This window comes from Onychomys torridus, chromosome 1 (genome assembly GCF_903995425.1).
Source record: "Onychomys torridus chromosome 1, mOncTor1.1, whole genome shotgun sequence".
Classification (NCBI taxonomy): domain Eukaryota; kingdom Metazoa; phylum Chordata; class Mammalia; order Rodentia; family Cricetidae; genus Onychomys; species Onychomys torridus.
The window spans coordinates 88,977,439-88,990,404 of NC_050443.1; the positions used below are offsets into that span (position 1 = coordinate 88,977,439).

General features: G+C 46.1%; 1 protein-coding gene across 2 annotated transcripts in view; it reads right to left on the reverse strand.

The window, feature by feature from the left end:
* Irag1 (inositol 1,4,5-triphosphate receptor associated 1) overlaps nt 1-12,966 on the reverse strand; it is a 113,158-nt gene that overhangs the window by 57,962 nt on the left and 42,230 nt on the right. The window contains exon 3 of one of the 2 annotated variants that reach the window (XM_036201392.1): nt 1,682-1,782. The exons of the other annotated variant lie outside the window; for it this stretch is intronic. Within the exon in view, the coding sequence (XP_036057285.1) occupies nt 1,682-1,782 (101 nt within the window). The remainder of the gene's footprint in view (nt 1-1,681; nt 1,783-12,966) is intronic. 2 annotated transcript variants of the gene reach the window in all.

Genomic DNA, 12,966 nt, shown 5'->3' on the forward strand with positions numbered 1-12,966 from the left:
GCCCGCTCTCAGGGCTGAAATTTTACTACAGTATTTACTGTGTATGAGGACCCAGACTATGAAGAGCTGTCTTGTGGAAACCTCATGAAATAAACATAGGAGCTGGTAGAGACATGGATGATTTCTTTTTGAGAGAGAAGATCAGAAGAATATGGTTTCACTGCCCTTCAAAACATGAAGCTTTTATTTTGTTTTGTTATGTTTTGTTTTGAGACAGGATTTTGCTGTATGGCCTTGGCTGTAGACCAGGCTAGCCTCAAACTTACAGAGATCCACCTGCCTCTGCTGCCTAAATGCTGGGAATAAAGGTATGCATTACCACTGCCCCACTACATGTAGCTCTTTTTAAAGATTTATTTTTTATTATGTATGTGTGTGCATGTATTTTCAGATACATGAGGAGGCCAAGGCATCAGATTCTCCTGCAACTGGAGTTACAGATGGTTATGAGCAACCAAATTTGGGTGGTGAGAACCGAACTCAGGTCCTCTGCAAGAATAGTGTATGCTCTTGACTGATGAGCCAACTCTCCAGCCCCATGAGGCTGTCTTACCTGACTTCATAATTTTATTCTTTTTTTCCACCCCCCCCCCACATTGATTATACATGTATTTTTATTTCTTATAGCCTCCTTGGTACCCACTCTGCCCTTTTGCTTCTACTCTTAATTAGTGGATGCAGAAGGCTTTGACATGCATACTCACTCTGGGTTTGTCCCCCCCCCCCCCCCGAGACAGGGTTTCTCTGTGTAGCCCTAGGCTGGCCTCAAACTCACAGAGATCCACCTGCCTCTACCTCCCCAGGGCTGGGATTAAAGGAGTGTGCCACCACACCCGGCTTCACTCAATCTTGCAAGAATCACCTTCTGACTAATGTGTGTGGTGTTGCCCCTCAAACCCAGGGCCTCATGTTTACTAGGCCAGAGCCTTCTCATAGATCTATATCCAAATCCCTGAAAATTGTCTTTTAAATTTATTGTAAGTGATACTTAGACAACCTCATTCCAGCTAGACCAATGCAGGGACCCATGGTGAGGGCAACGGGGACAGTGACATCCCTGTAATGGTAATCCACTGTCACTTGCAAAGGATTATCTTCCATGGAGGACCCGGTTTGTCCACAGCAGGGTTCTATAGTCACAGGCTCACATCTTCCAGGTTTGCTTGAGAATACCTGGGATGATATTATGAAAAATTTCCCTGCCATGATGTCTTGTGCTTTTCTTAAATTCTCACAGGGTCAAACATATGGGGCCAAGTCCAAGAGCAAAAACTTCATTTTGGAAAGAAGATAATAGAGACAAAAAATCCTGAACTCTTGTTCCCATTTTGAAAAGCTACGTGCCCATATTTAATTTTGAGATAAGGTTTCTTGTATCTGAGGCTGGATTTGAACTCCCCATGTAGCCAAGGATGACCTTGCACTTCTGATCTCCTGCCTCCAACTGAGTGCTGCGGTTACAGGTGTACCCCACCGTACCCGGTTTATGTGATCCCGGGAATTAAACCCAGGGCTTCACACAGCATGGCAAGAAGCAAGCTACCAACTGAGCTATATCCCCAGTCCTCTTTGATAGTGTCTTTATTAGTAACTGATTCAGAGAAGAAGAAAGTAGCTCTAGAAATACAGCTATTCATCCCTCCATTTTAGAAAGCATCGGTCCTCTGCCTGGGCTGCATACCTGTTGATCAGGTTCCTGTCAGTTCCTCCCTCAGGTGAACTGGCATCCCCTGTCAGGATGATTGTGGGAAGACTGCAAAATGGTCCTGCAGAGGGAGAGTCCTGGTGGTTTAGAGCAAAACACAAGTGGAGTTAGGCCTGGGCTGGGGGAACATTCAGGGCCTGGGAACTGCAGCGTTTCCCACAGTGTGACTCTCCAGGCCATTGCCACAGGTCACCAACTCAGTATGTTGGTTTGTCTGTTTCAGCTTCCTGAAGGTATAATTGAGAAATAGAAATTGCGTATATTCAAGGTGTGATATTGTGATGTGGAGTACATTATGATATGGTTACAGATGAGCGAATGAACATATGGACTACCTCAAACTCTCCCTCCCTCCCTTCTTCCCTCCTGTGTGTGTGTGTGGGGGGGGTGCTGCTATGTGGGTGCCAGGAATCAACCCAAGTCCTCAGTCAGTGCTCTTGACTGCTGAGCCCTCTCTTCAGCCCCTCAGTTTCTGCTTTCCTTGAAACTGAGTAATAAGCAATCTCAGGTCCATATTTCTGCACAGGAACTGTGGTCAGAAAAATTCTAGCCTGGCCTGGTTCAGTCATTCAGGCCTATGGACCCAGACACTTCCGCTGTGGTCTCTCCAGTGGTTCAGCGTGGCCTGCCTTTCTGACAAGACTTGTACAAGGCCTACAAGACATTTAGGTTTGAAATCTCCCTGATGCTCAGGTTCTTGTTCATGAGTCACTCTTGCCGCAGGAAGGTTAATCAACACTCCTGTAATGTGTACAGGATTTCGTCTCAACTGGATATTTGAGCTCCAGAAGCGCTCTGGTTGTGTCTGCCTTACTTGGTCAGAGCCTTTCTCATATGAAGTCCCTAGTGAACAAGAGACGTATGATGGCTAAAATTTCATTTTTCTACTCATGTATTACATATTTCCTGCCATCCCCATGGTGGAGCTTTCACAAATTCCAAGTATGCATTGGTGCTGAAGAAAAGAGATTTTATTTTAATTCACTGGCACTCTGACTACTTCCTAAAGCATCCAGAAACAACCAACAGGAGGAAAATACCAGGCAGAGAAACCTGAGAGCGTGCGCGCGCACGCGCGCGCACATACACACACACACACACACACACACACACACACACACACACACATTATTAAAAATTAAACAAATTGATATAGAAATAGGATTTCCAGATAAAATACAAGGTTCCCGGTTATATTTTAATTTCAAATGAATAGCAAACAGATTTGAGGGATATGTGTCCCAATATTGCAAGGACTTATCTAACTATTTTTAGTCATCAAATCTCTTAGCCACAGACAGAAAAGCCATGCAACTGCCCTTGGCACAGTAAGTGCTTAGTATTACCTTCATGCTAAGTTTATCACTAGGGAATTTAGTTTCTAGGAAACTGATGTTCTTGGTCTTGAATTTGGTTGGCAATTTAGAGATTAGGAGTCATCAAGGTATCAGATTGGCCCTTCTGGTATTAGAGCCAACAAGCACCCCAACTCAGAGACGTTTGGCCACATAAGCCCTGTTGGTCAATGATTCCCAGGAAGCTCGGCCTACAAGGCCATCTTCCCCTAGCTCCATTTCTCTCTCACCAACTTCTTCTCAGACAACAGATGTCCCATATGGGTCACAGACATAGAGGAAAAGGCCAGTTCCTCAGCCCTCTTATCCCTTGCTCTAAACCCTCATGTTCTCTCATTGAGCCCATCAGTTCTGCAGGATGCCCATTAACAACCTTGGGGTAATTATTCTCACTACTCTCCCATAATCATGAAAGGAAAATGGGAAGATGGGAAGTCAGTCCATGAGTGTGCGGTTGGCCATTGAAAATATTGCTTTATTCCAGGGCCACACCGAACACAGGCAGCATCCTTCTCATGTGCCATACTGCTTCTTCATCTGTCAGCTTGTCTTTATTGGCACTTCCCCTGGTTTCCGGTGTCCTTTAGACAATATTCTCTTAGCACTCTATTCCACACACTTCCTCATGGGGATGTCTCTTCCTCTAAGAAGCCCTAAATCCATATGGACAGACAGACAGGACACACAGCAGGAGGGAAGCAGGCTGGGGCAGCACTGCCCCTGGGTTCTTGTCCCTCTTCCTGTGGACCCAGCCTCCCCAGGGGTCTATCTCTCTTCTTTTGGGGGTCAGCCAACCTCTGTGGGGCTGTGCCACCTCTAGCAAGCTCCAATCATACACAACAGGTCACATTTTGTTCCCCTCTAATAAATCTTATAGAAACTTTTAAATGTTTATTTCACTCATAAATTCCCAAGGGTGCACGATAGTTTCCTATGCTCCTGAGCACAGGGATAAATATAGACCAGTGTCATAGATGGGAACATGAGCTTCAAATCCTCACTATCACAAGACTAGATCTGGGCTAGGACACTTTAAGAACAGCTCCAGGTCTAGCCCAGGCAAGTGTGGGGGTGTGGTTTCCGCAATGGCCTTCAGTGACAGGGGAGGAGGACCCTACTGGGTCAGTGTGAACAGAGACGAAGCTGGGTGGACCTGCAATGGAATCCCAGCCGGGTGACCTCTAGGGGGAAATTTCATTTCTCTGATCTTTATGTTTATAAACATCAAATGGAGCTAATACTCCCTAGACTGTCTTTAAAAACAAACACAGATAAAGCAATAAGAATGATGGCGGGGAGGGGTGGGAGGTGGTTGCACATTGTTTGACTATATCCACAGCCTCTCTGCTGTAGCCCAGAAGGCAGGCAGGGACTCCCCTGGGAGAGGGATTTGTGCTCTTAAGACAAAATAAAAAGATTCTCAGGGGACAAACAAGAAAAAACGGTGACTCCAGTGTCAAGTCTGAAGGCCATGGGAGAGGGGAAGGACTTCTGTTGGGCATGTGGCTCCTCCGTGCAAAGCGTAGAAAGCATTCTTTGTCCCACAATCCTGAAAGCTTGCTCCCTAGTGGCTGCTTCCATGTGCCCAGGGCCCACTCTGATCCCGTCAGCCTCTGTCAGTGTCCACTCAGTTCCCAGAAGGCAGAGATCCAGTCGTCAGAATTTCCTGCACTCTTTAGCCCCGTTCTTGCTCTCAGGCCATCACATTCCAAAAGTGTAGAGTGGTACATGGTGGGTGTTGGCCACGTTTTCTAAACTGTCACTCAGCCAGGCAGCCGTTCATGTACCGTCACCTTCAGTCCTCCCTTCTGGATACTATTCCTTCTTTCGTGTCTTCCTCCCTTTAGTCTAACCTCCAGTTACCCAACCTGTCACATGACCATCCATCCATCCAGGCATCCACCCAATCATCCATCCATCCAGTCACCCATCCATCCAATCATCCTTCTATCCATCCATGTGTGTATCATCCTTCTATCCATCCAATCATCCTTCCATGTGTGTATCATCCATCTATCCATCCAATCATCCGGACAATCAACCAGCCTTCCTTCCTTCCTTCCTTCCTTCCTTCCTTCCTTCCTTCCTTCCTTCCTTCCTTCCTTCAGCTCCTACCATACATGTGTGAAAGTTGTAACCCCTGACCCCAGGTTGTTCACATTCAGTTTAACAGAGGAGAGAGGAACAGGACAAGACACGCTATTGCTCACAGTAGGAACCAAGGATGAACCACTGTGATATGCATTCCCAACTGTAATCACCATTTCTGAAATGCTCTACTTCGACTGAAGCAGTCCTACAGCTCTTCTCATAGCTCATGTGCTGTGACAGTCTTCTTGATTCTTTTGCCCCAAGCCTCCTCTCCATCTAACCATAGAAGATGCAACATCAGCACCCTCTCCCCACATCTGAGGCCACTGCTGCTCAGCACACTGACTTTATTTACAAGAGGAAGCAAAGAAGCCGGGGTCACGTACACAAGGAATCTTCAGCTTGAATCTACACTTAACTGTGATATCACTATGTTACCTTTGACAAATACACAATGCCTTAGGTCCAGTATCCTTATCTATAACAAGGAGGAGTAATAATATCGTGGATCAATGAATAGCAAGTACCCAATAAATGTTACTTTTACCTCCTATGCCAGATCCTAATGCCTTATTGATAACTTCTGCAAAGCTATTTCATTTTAGATCTTAATTGAGACTATCTTAGAAGGGTGTGATGACCTAAATGAATGCTATGGTTCAAATATGAAATTTCCCCTGCAGGCTCATAGGTTGAAGGTCCCCCGTTGGAAGTGCTGTTTGGGTGGGTACTGCAAACTTTAGGGGAGTGGAGCCTAACTGGAGGAAATTAGGTCAGCTTACCAATGTCCTAGTAGAATATGCCTTGTCCCCACCCCTTTCTTGTCAAGCTTCCTATTTCCTGTCTGGCATGAGGTGAGTGGCCTTGCTCCACCACATGTTCCCTGCTGGGACATCTTGCTTCACTCCGAGCCCAGGAGTAACAGGGACAAGGGATAATGAGCTGAAACCTCTAAAACCATGAGACTAAGATGAACAGTTCCTATGTTGGCCCAGGTATTTCTATCACAGCTATGGAAGATGAATTATAGAAGTGAGCAAATGCTCTCAAGGAAGATGACATGCACATCCCAGATGGCGTGGTTAAGTACTTCCAGTTCTGGAGGTGAGCATGTACTTGACTCACCTGGGTGTTCATACCTGTAAACTAACAACACCTGCCTCCTGGCACTGTGAAGCTACCTTGTAGTGAGTGCATACAACAGGGAGGGTGCAGGAAGATGGGATGAGGTTTCTCACTGGGTGGTTGTTGGGCGACTTCCCTGCTCTAGGAGGTTCATACAAGGTTCATCTCCACCTCAATCCTGACAGAAGATTGGTTGTTTAGGTCCTATAATAGTTAGTGTTAATTGCCAACTTGTTATAATTGAGAATCATTTGGAATCACTTGGAATATGAAGCCCAAGTACTCTGCCATGCTGCTTACACCTATATGCCTGGGACTCAAGCATTCTGTGTCCTGGGCATGTAGGTATAAGAACTGCCAAGAGGACAGACCAGTGTGATGAGCTATGAGCCCCGACTGCCTGAAGGGAAAGACAGGATGGGATCTTGACTACACTGACACCAACAGAGAAAGAACTTCTGATGTGCTATGGTGGCACTTACTAGGGTCTACAATTTGGATCCCAAGAAGAGGAGCCTGATGGCTTTAAGACCAGAGGTTCCCAGGTCTCCACAAAGGGATTACTACCTTAGAGTCTCTGTTAGTTATATTTGTCACTGTTGTTCTGAAATACCTGACCAAAGTAGCTAAGGAAGGAGGGTTGACTGACTCATGGCTTGACGGTACAGTCCATCATGGCAGAGAAGGCATGGTGGCAGGAGTGTGAGTTGGCTTGTCACATCGCATCTACAGTTGGGAAACAGAGAGAATGCCGCTGCTCAGCTCATCTTCTCCTTTGCTTCATTCTGGGAGGCCAGCCTATGTGACGGTGCCACCTACATTCAACATGGATCTCCCACAGCAGTTAAACTTCCTCCCTGGAAACACCCTCACAGACACAGCCAGAAGTGTGTTTCCTAGGTGGCTCTAAATCCCAACAAGTTGACAGTTAAGGTTGACCGTCACAGGGCCACATACAGAGGACTGCTTCTCTGGAGCCCATCCCAACTTCATCTCAGTGATTTAAAAACTGGGGACAGGAAAGGGAGGCAATGCCTCTAAACAGCAGAGTACCAGAATGATCTTCAGCTACAAGGCTGCTGTGCGATAGGACATTAATGTCTGTCTGGAACATTAAAACCTGAAGCACAGAGCAGCTGCTTTGGGAGAAGTGGAGTGTCTCAGAGCTGCAGCTGAAGATAGGCTTAGTTTGCTGGGTGGTGTGGCATACACCTTTAATCTCAGCACTCGGGAGGCAGAGGCAGGCGGATCTTTGTGAGTTCGAGGCCAGCCAGCCTGGTCTACAGAGTGAGTTCCAGGAAAGGCACAAAGCTACACAGAGAAACCCTGTCCCCAAAAACAAAAACAAAAAAAAGATAGGCTTAGTTTGACAAAGTACATTTTTGGGAACCAGAGAACCACATTGTGCTATTTGCTATTTTATCATCTGGCTGAAGGAGAATGAGAAAGTCACAAGTATCTTGGAAGGATGTGTGGCCTGGGCTTGTGCTCCTGAGGGGGAAGAAGGAATTTGGTAAGACCCTCTGTCTCAGGCTGCACTGCTTTGCAGGATCATAGGACTGCCTTCTCTGGGGTCCCAGGCTAACTCCCTTTGACCATGGCTTCAAGAGCACAAAACAGTGTCACCTTGGCCCAGGCTGCAGATGTCTCACAGAAACTCCAGAGGCAAAGTCAGCAGTGCTCAGTACAAAGTAGAAACCAGGAGCATGGTGTTCCTAAATGCCAGGCTTGGAGTCACTGATTCTCTGCTTGTGAGTTATACAGCCTTAGAGGAAATGAGTTACCTCCTTTGTGCCTCAGTTTCCTCAATTACAAAATGAGATTTAATCCTGACTTGTAAAATGGACTAAAAGTTGGATACAAGACATAAAGTAATCAGCTTAGAATGCCCAAGAAACTCTCTCCGTGCCAGCAAGCTCACATAGTGCTATGCAGGATACTGGGGGAGAAGAGATACCAATCACCAATCATCTTACCCAGCAATGAACCCTTCATGCTATAATACTAACATGCCTGGCAAGATGTGCCCACTGATGCAATAGTGGTATGATGGTTATGGAGATAACTACTCACTTTCTGATGGACTATGACGCCTGCTCTCCAGGAAGGATTTCATGCCTGATGTTATAAACCTGATCAAAAAGCTCATGATTTAGGAAGACCCCAGGGTAGAACCCTGGTCATACTGTCTAACTGCCTTTTAAATATGTACATTTATGTCCATAGATCTGTGCTACTCTCAACTTTGCAGAGAAGCTTCTTTGTACAGTAAGTAGTAATTAATGCAGAGACTCGTAACTGGTCCAAGTGCTGAATATAAATAACTTAGTGCTCAGCTGTGGATGGATCATCTTATCAACCTCCCATCATCCAAGGCTCAGGGAACATCTCAGAATAGGGGACAGAAAGAATGTAGATGGGAGGAGAGCTATAGAATGCTCACTTCTAGACATGACATGGCTCTTGCATACACCAACTCACAGCAACTGTGCTAACCTGCACAAGACCTTCATAAGATCAAACCAGTCAAAATTCCAGCATGGATGGAGAGGGGCTCCACAGCTCTACCTTTAGCAGAGGAGCTACTGGCAGTTAGTAGCTACTGAAGAGAAAGAAGCTGCTGGTGGGTGGAGAGTTCCTCTTTGTGCACATGGAATAAGCAGCCCTAAGTGGACTCAGGACATGAAGTTGGGAGGGAAACAGGTGGGTACTATGCAGAATTGAAGGAGCTAATAGTGGGTGGATAGGATCAAAACACACTGTATAAATATATGGATTTTTCTAAAGAGTAATTTTTCAAATCTAAAGTGAAATGTATTAATACAGTTGCGTAGTGTCCGGGGTCTGGCTGCCTATTATTATCAATAATGTGCAGGGAGGTGGAAGACAGAGCTGAATGGAGAATGTCAGAGCTGACAATGGGAAGGCAGATGGTCCATCCATGAACTACAGTGACCTGCTCCTGGAGGCTTCTAGAAACCCCTAATGGTTGTGGGGAGGGAGGACTTGAACAAGTAGAACTCAGGCTTTTACTCATGAACCCCTACACCCCAAGTGTGCTAGGCACCTCTGAGGATGTCATGCCGTCTCAGTGAGTCAGCTTCCTAAAGGGCTTCTGGTCACAGCTCAGAAAAATCACTGATGACTTGACCACATTGCATCTGGGGTCTGCGGCTGCACAGTGAAGAAGAGACAGGCCAGCATGCATTCCTCTGGTTTCTGCTCTAGGTTCCTGCCCTGACTTCCTTCAGTAATGGACTGATACTTGGAAGTGTTACCTACAATAAAATAAAACCTTTCCTCACCAAGTTCCTTTTGGTCATGGTGTTTATCACAGCAACAGAAAGCAAAATGAAACATTGGATCTAGGATCCTTCCAGCTGATAGTCTGTCATTCTGTGGTCCCTAAACATCCCAGGCATGAGTCCTGACAGCTTCAGTTCATTCAGAGCCCCAGAGAATGCCTCCTGTTGAGAACACACTGCAGGAGCCTTGCTGGGAGACTTTGCCTCCCTGCAGGGATTGATTACAGATTCCAATTAGCAGTTTCAGGAAAGAGAACAATTTAGCCCTCCAACTTCTGTGTTTTTGTTGTGAGGATTCAGGCTAGTGGTGGGAAATGGAGGGTTGGGATCAGAGTATTCAAAACTAGGACTGGGCCCGGGGGAGCTATAAGCTCAAAAGGATGCTCTGTTCCCTGCCTGCTTTGCCAAGTGGGAATTCACACAGACGGGGACTTCCGGCTGAACCCTGCCTGGCCAGCCTCGCTTTCCTGGCTGCCTGGCTTCTGTCCTCCCAGGGAGCCAGGCTTCTGCCCCTGGAGGCTCCAGCTAGCTTGGGAGATCTGAACCTCCCCTGAGGCTGTGCTGAGTCAGGCACTCAGCATGAGAGCTCATTATGACCCAAGTCTATCTGGCTTTGGGGGAACTCAGGGGGGCCCTGGTAGTCAGACCTGAAAGTAAAAGAATGCTGATCTCATGTGGACCTAAGTTAGACCTCTGTTTAAGAATGTAAACTGCTACAGGGATCAGCTGACCAGGCAGAAGGGTAGCGGCCACAGCTATGCCTGCTTGGAGTAACATACAAGGAAGCCCAGGGATGAGAAATCTAACAGCCTTGGCTTCAAGATCTCTGGATGAGAATATGGAGGAGCTGGGATTTAAGGCCAATGTGGTCATAATCTTAAACCCTGTTCACTGTCTTCTCTGAGGGACCCTGACCTCCCGGATCTGAGGTGGCCTGAGTCCCTCCTCCAGGTTCCAGCGCTGCCAGAGCCCCTGGAACTTGTAGACGTTTTCAGGATAGCCTCAGATTCCTCAAGCCCAGAGACAGAAGCAAGGCACGAGAAAAGCTTCAGAGACCATCAGAATCCACCGCATTATTCTGTAAATACTGGTTTTGGCTCCAGGTCCCAGGCAGGAGTAGCTTGTGAGGAACTGGCATTTAGGGCTCCTACTGGCCAATCAAGGTTCTTATCCTTGACTCTAGAGCCTGCTCATGGATTCCTCCCATGCTGTGACACTAAGAAGCTCACCTTCACCTAGACCGTGGTCCTCCAGTAGCTGGACTTACAAACAGCTGATGGCCACAAGGGTTATAAGGGGAGTGGCTTTTGTGGTCTTGTGAGGATATAGTTTTAAAGCACTTTTTAAAAAAGATTTATGCCGGGTGGTGGTGGCACACACCTTTAATCCTTGGGAGGCAGAGCCAGGTGGATCTCTGTGAGTTTGAGGCCAGTCTGGTCTACAGAGTGAGATCCAGGACAGGAACCAAAACTACACAGAGAAACCCTGTCCTGAAAAACAAAACAAAACAAACAACAAAAAAAAAGTGTGTGTGTGTGTGTGTGTGTGTGTGTGTGTGTGTGTGTGTACAGAAGAGGGCATCAGAATCAGACCTCCTGGAGCAGTTGTGGGTGGGTACAGGTCCTGTACAAGAGCAGTACCCTCTCTTTAATGCTGAGAGCTACAGATGTAGGAAGAATGGGACTCGGCCTTTACAAGGGATGGAGTTGTATCTTTGCTCATCTTTCATTATACTTGCTTTAGGGGTGCTTTTATTTGGAGGAGGCATAGAGGTTCTTGTGCTCATAGGCGAGCACTAAGGGAATCTGGAATGTTAAGTACATAGGGCTATTCCTTCAGAGGAAGGGACGCATAGCCTGCTATCCAAACAAAAGGCTGGAAAAGGACATGGTTAATAGCCTGGTGACCTTTGTGCTATATGTGTGGTTAAGACCACTCTGGAATCTTCCCTAAACCCTTATTGTAAGCTTGCTTTTCTCAATCTATAGAACCCATTTTTACAGATGGTGTTTTGCAAAGAGTTTCTGTGTAATAATGTCCTATCTTTATTTAGCTTATTTTGTGCTTTATTAGGCACACGAGATTGAGTTAATTATCACCAGGATAGTTTTTGCCAAATTGTGCTGTGTTGAAATATGCCTAAAACAAACTACGCAGAATCAGACTTCCAGAGTTTGAGCTAAACCCAGCTACCTAGTTGTGTTGAACCGAACTATCTTCTTGCCTCCTACAGATTGCTACTCGGTTGGCTGTGGAGGTCACAAAGACTCCCACATTTATTCTTGGGTTAACTGTTTAGGGAAATTGGCCAAGATTTGGGATCCAGGTGCCTGTGAGCTCAGTATGTTACCATTGTTAGTGAAGTGGAGGGGTCAGAGATGACCATTATGGGAGGGGTACAGGAGTGACAGAGGTGAAGAAAGCCAGTGGGGATTGGGAGCAGCCACACTTGAATCCACTCACCATCGTTTGCCTTCTGCAGTCACTGTGTTTTCATTCCCCCAAGACCCCCCAGACCTCAGATGCCTTCTGAGTTGCTGATGAACAGCACCTACCATAGCCCAAGATGCCCCAGGATAGCTGTGGGGCATTCCTTAGAACCTTGAGCTATGGTCTGCAGATGGAGAGATGGAGGTTTGGTTCATTGTTTTCTTTTTACTTTTTTGACGGTCAAGGAAAAGATAGTCCCTCACCCCTAAGCTGCCAAGTTCATGTCTCAAACTCATGAACTTAGGGTATGGAGATACAAGAGACTATTCATTTCTAAATATTTGCTATCTTAGTTCCCACGGTTATAATATGTAAGAAAACAAATGTCATCACAATATGAAAACATTCACTAGGAATCTGTCCATCTGGAAAAAAATTATGCTCACTCACACACTCTTCTCTGGCTTAGTAAGCCTGTTTCATCTGGTTCTGGTCAGTATGGGTCATAGTCAGATACAAGAGCATTGCACAAGTTCAGTGCAAACCAATGGTAAAGTTCAAGTCAAAGAAAGTAGTGGTGGTGACCTTCACAAGTAAGGTCTGTAATCCAGGAGGGTCAGACAGAGCTGGGCCAGGGACCAGATAAAGAAAAAATGAGGATGATATCAAGATAGGTTCTTCAAAAGGGAATGACTTTAATATCTTGGAGAAATGGGTATAGCCTTACATTTTAAACATTCTCTTGACAGAGGTGCTATAAAATAAAATGTGAAGAATGTAGTATCATGTGAACACATTGTTTGAAAAAAAATAAGCAGAGGCCAGGGAGATGGCCCAATCAGAAAGTCCCTACTATAGAAGCATGAGAACTTAAGTTTAGAGCTCTAGCACCCACATAAAAAAGGGCAGGGATAGCATGGGAAACAGACAGGAAGACCCCTAGGGTTTTCTGCTC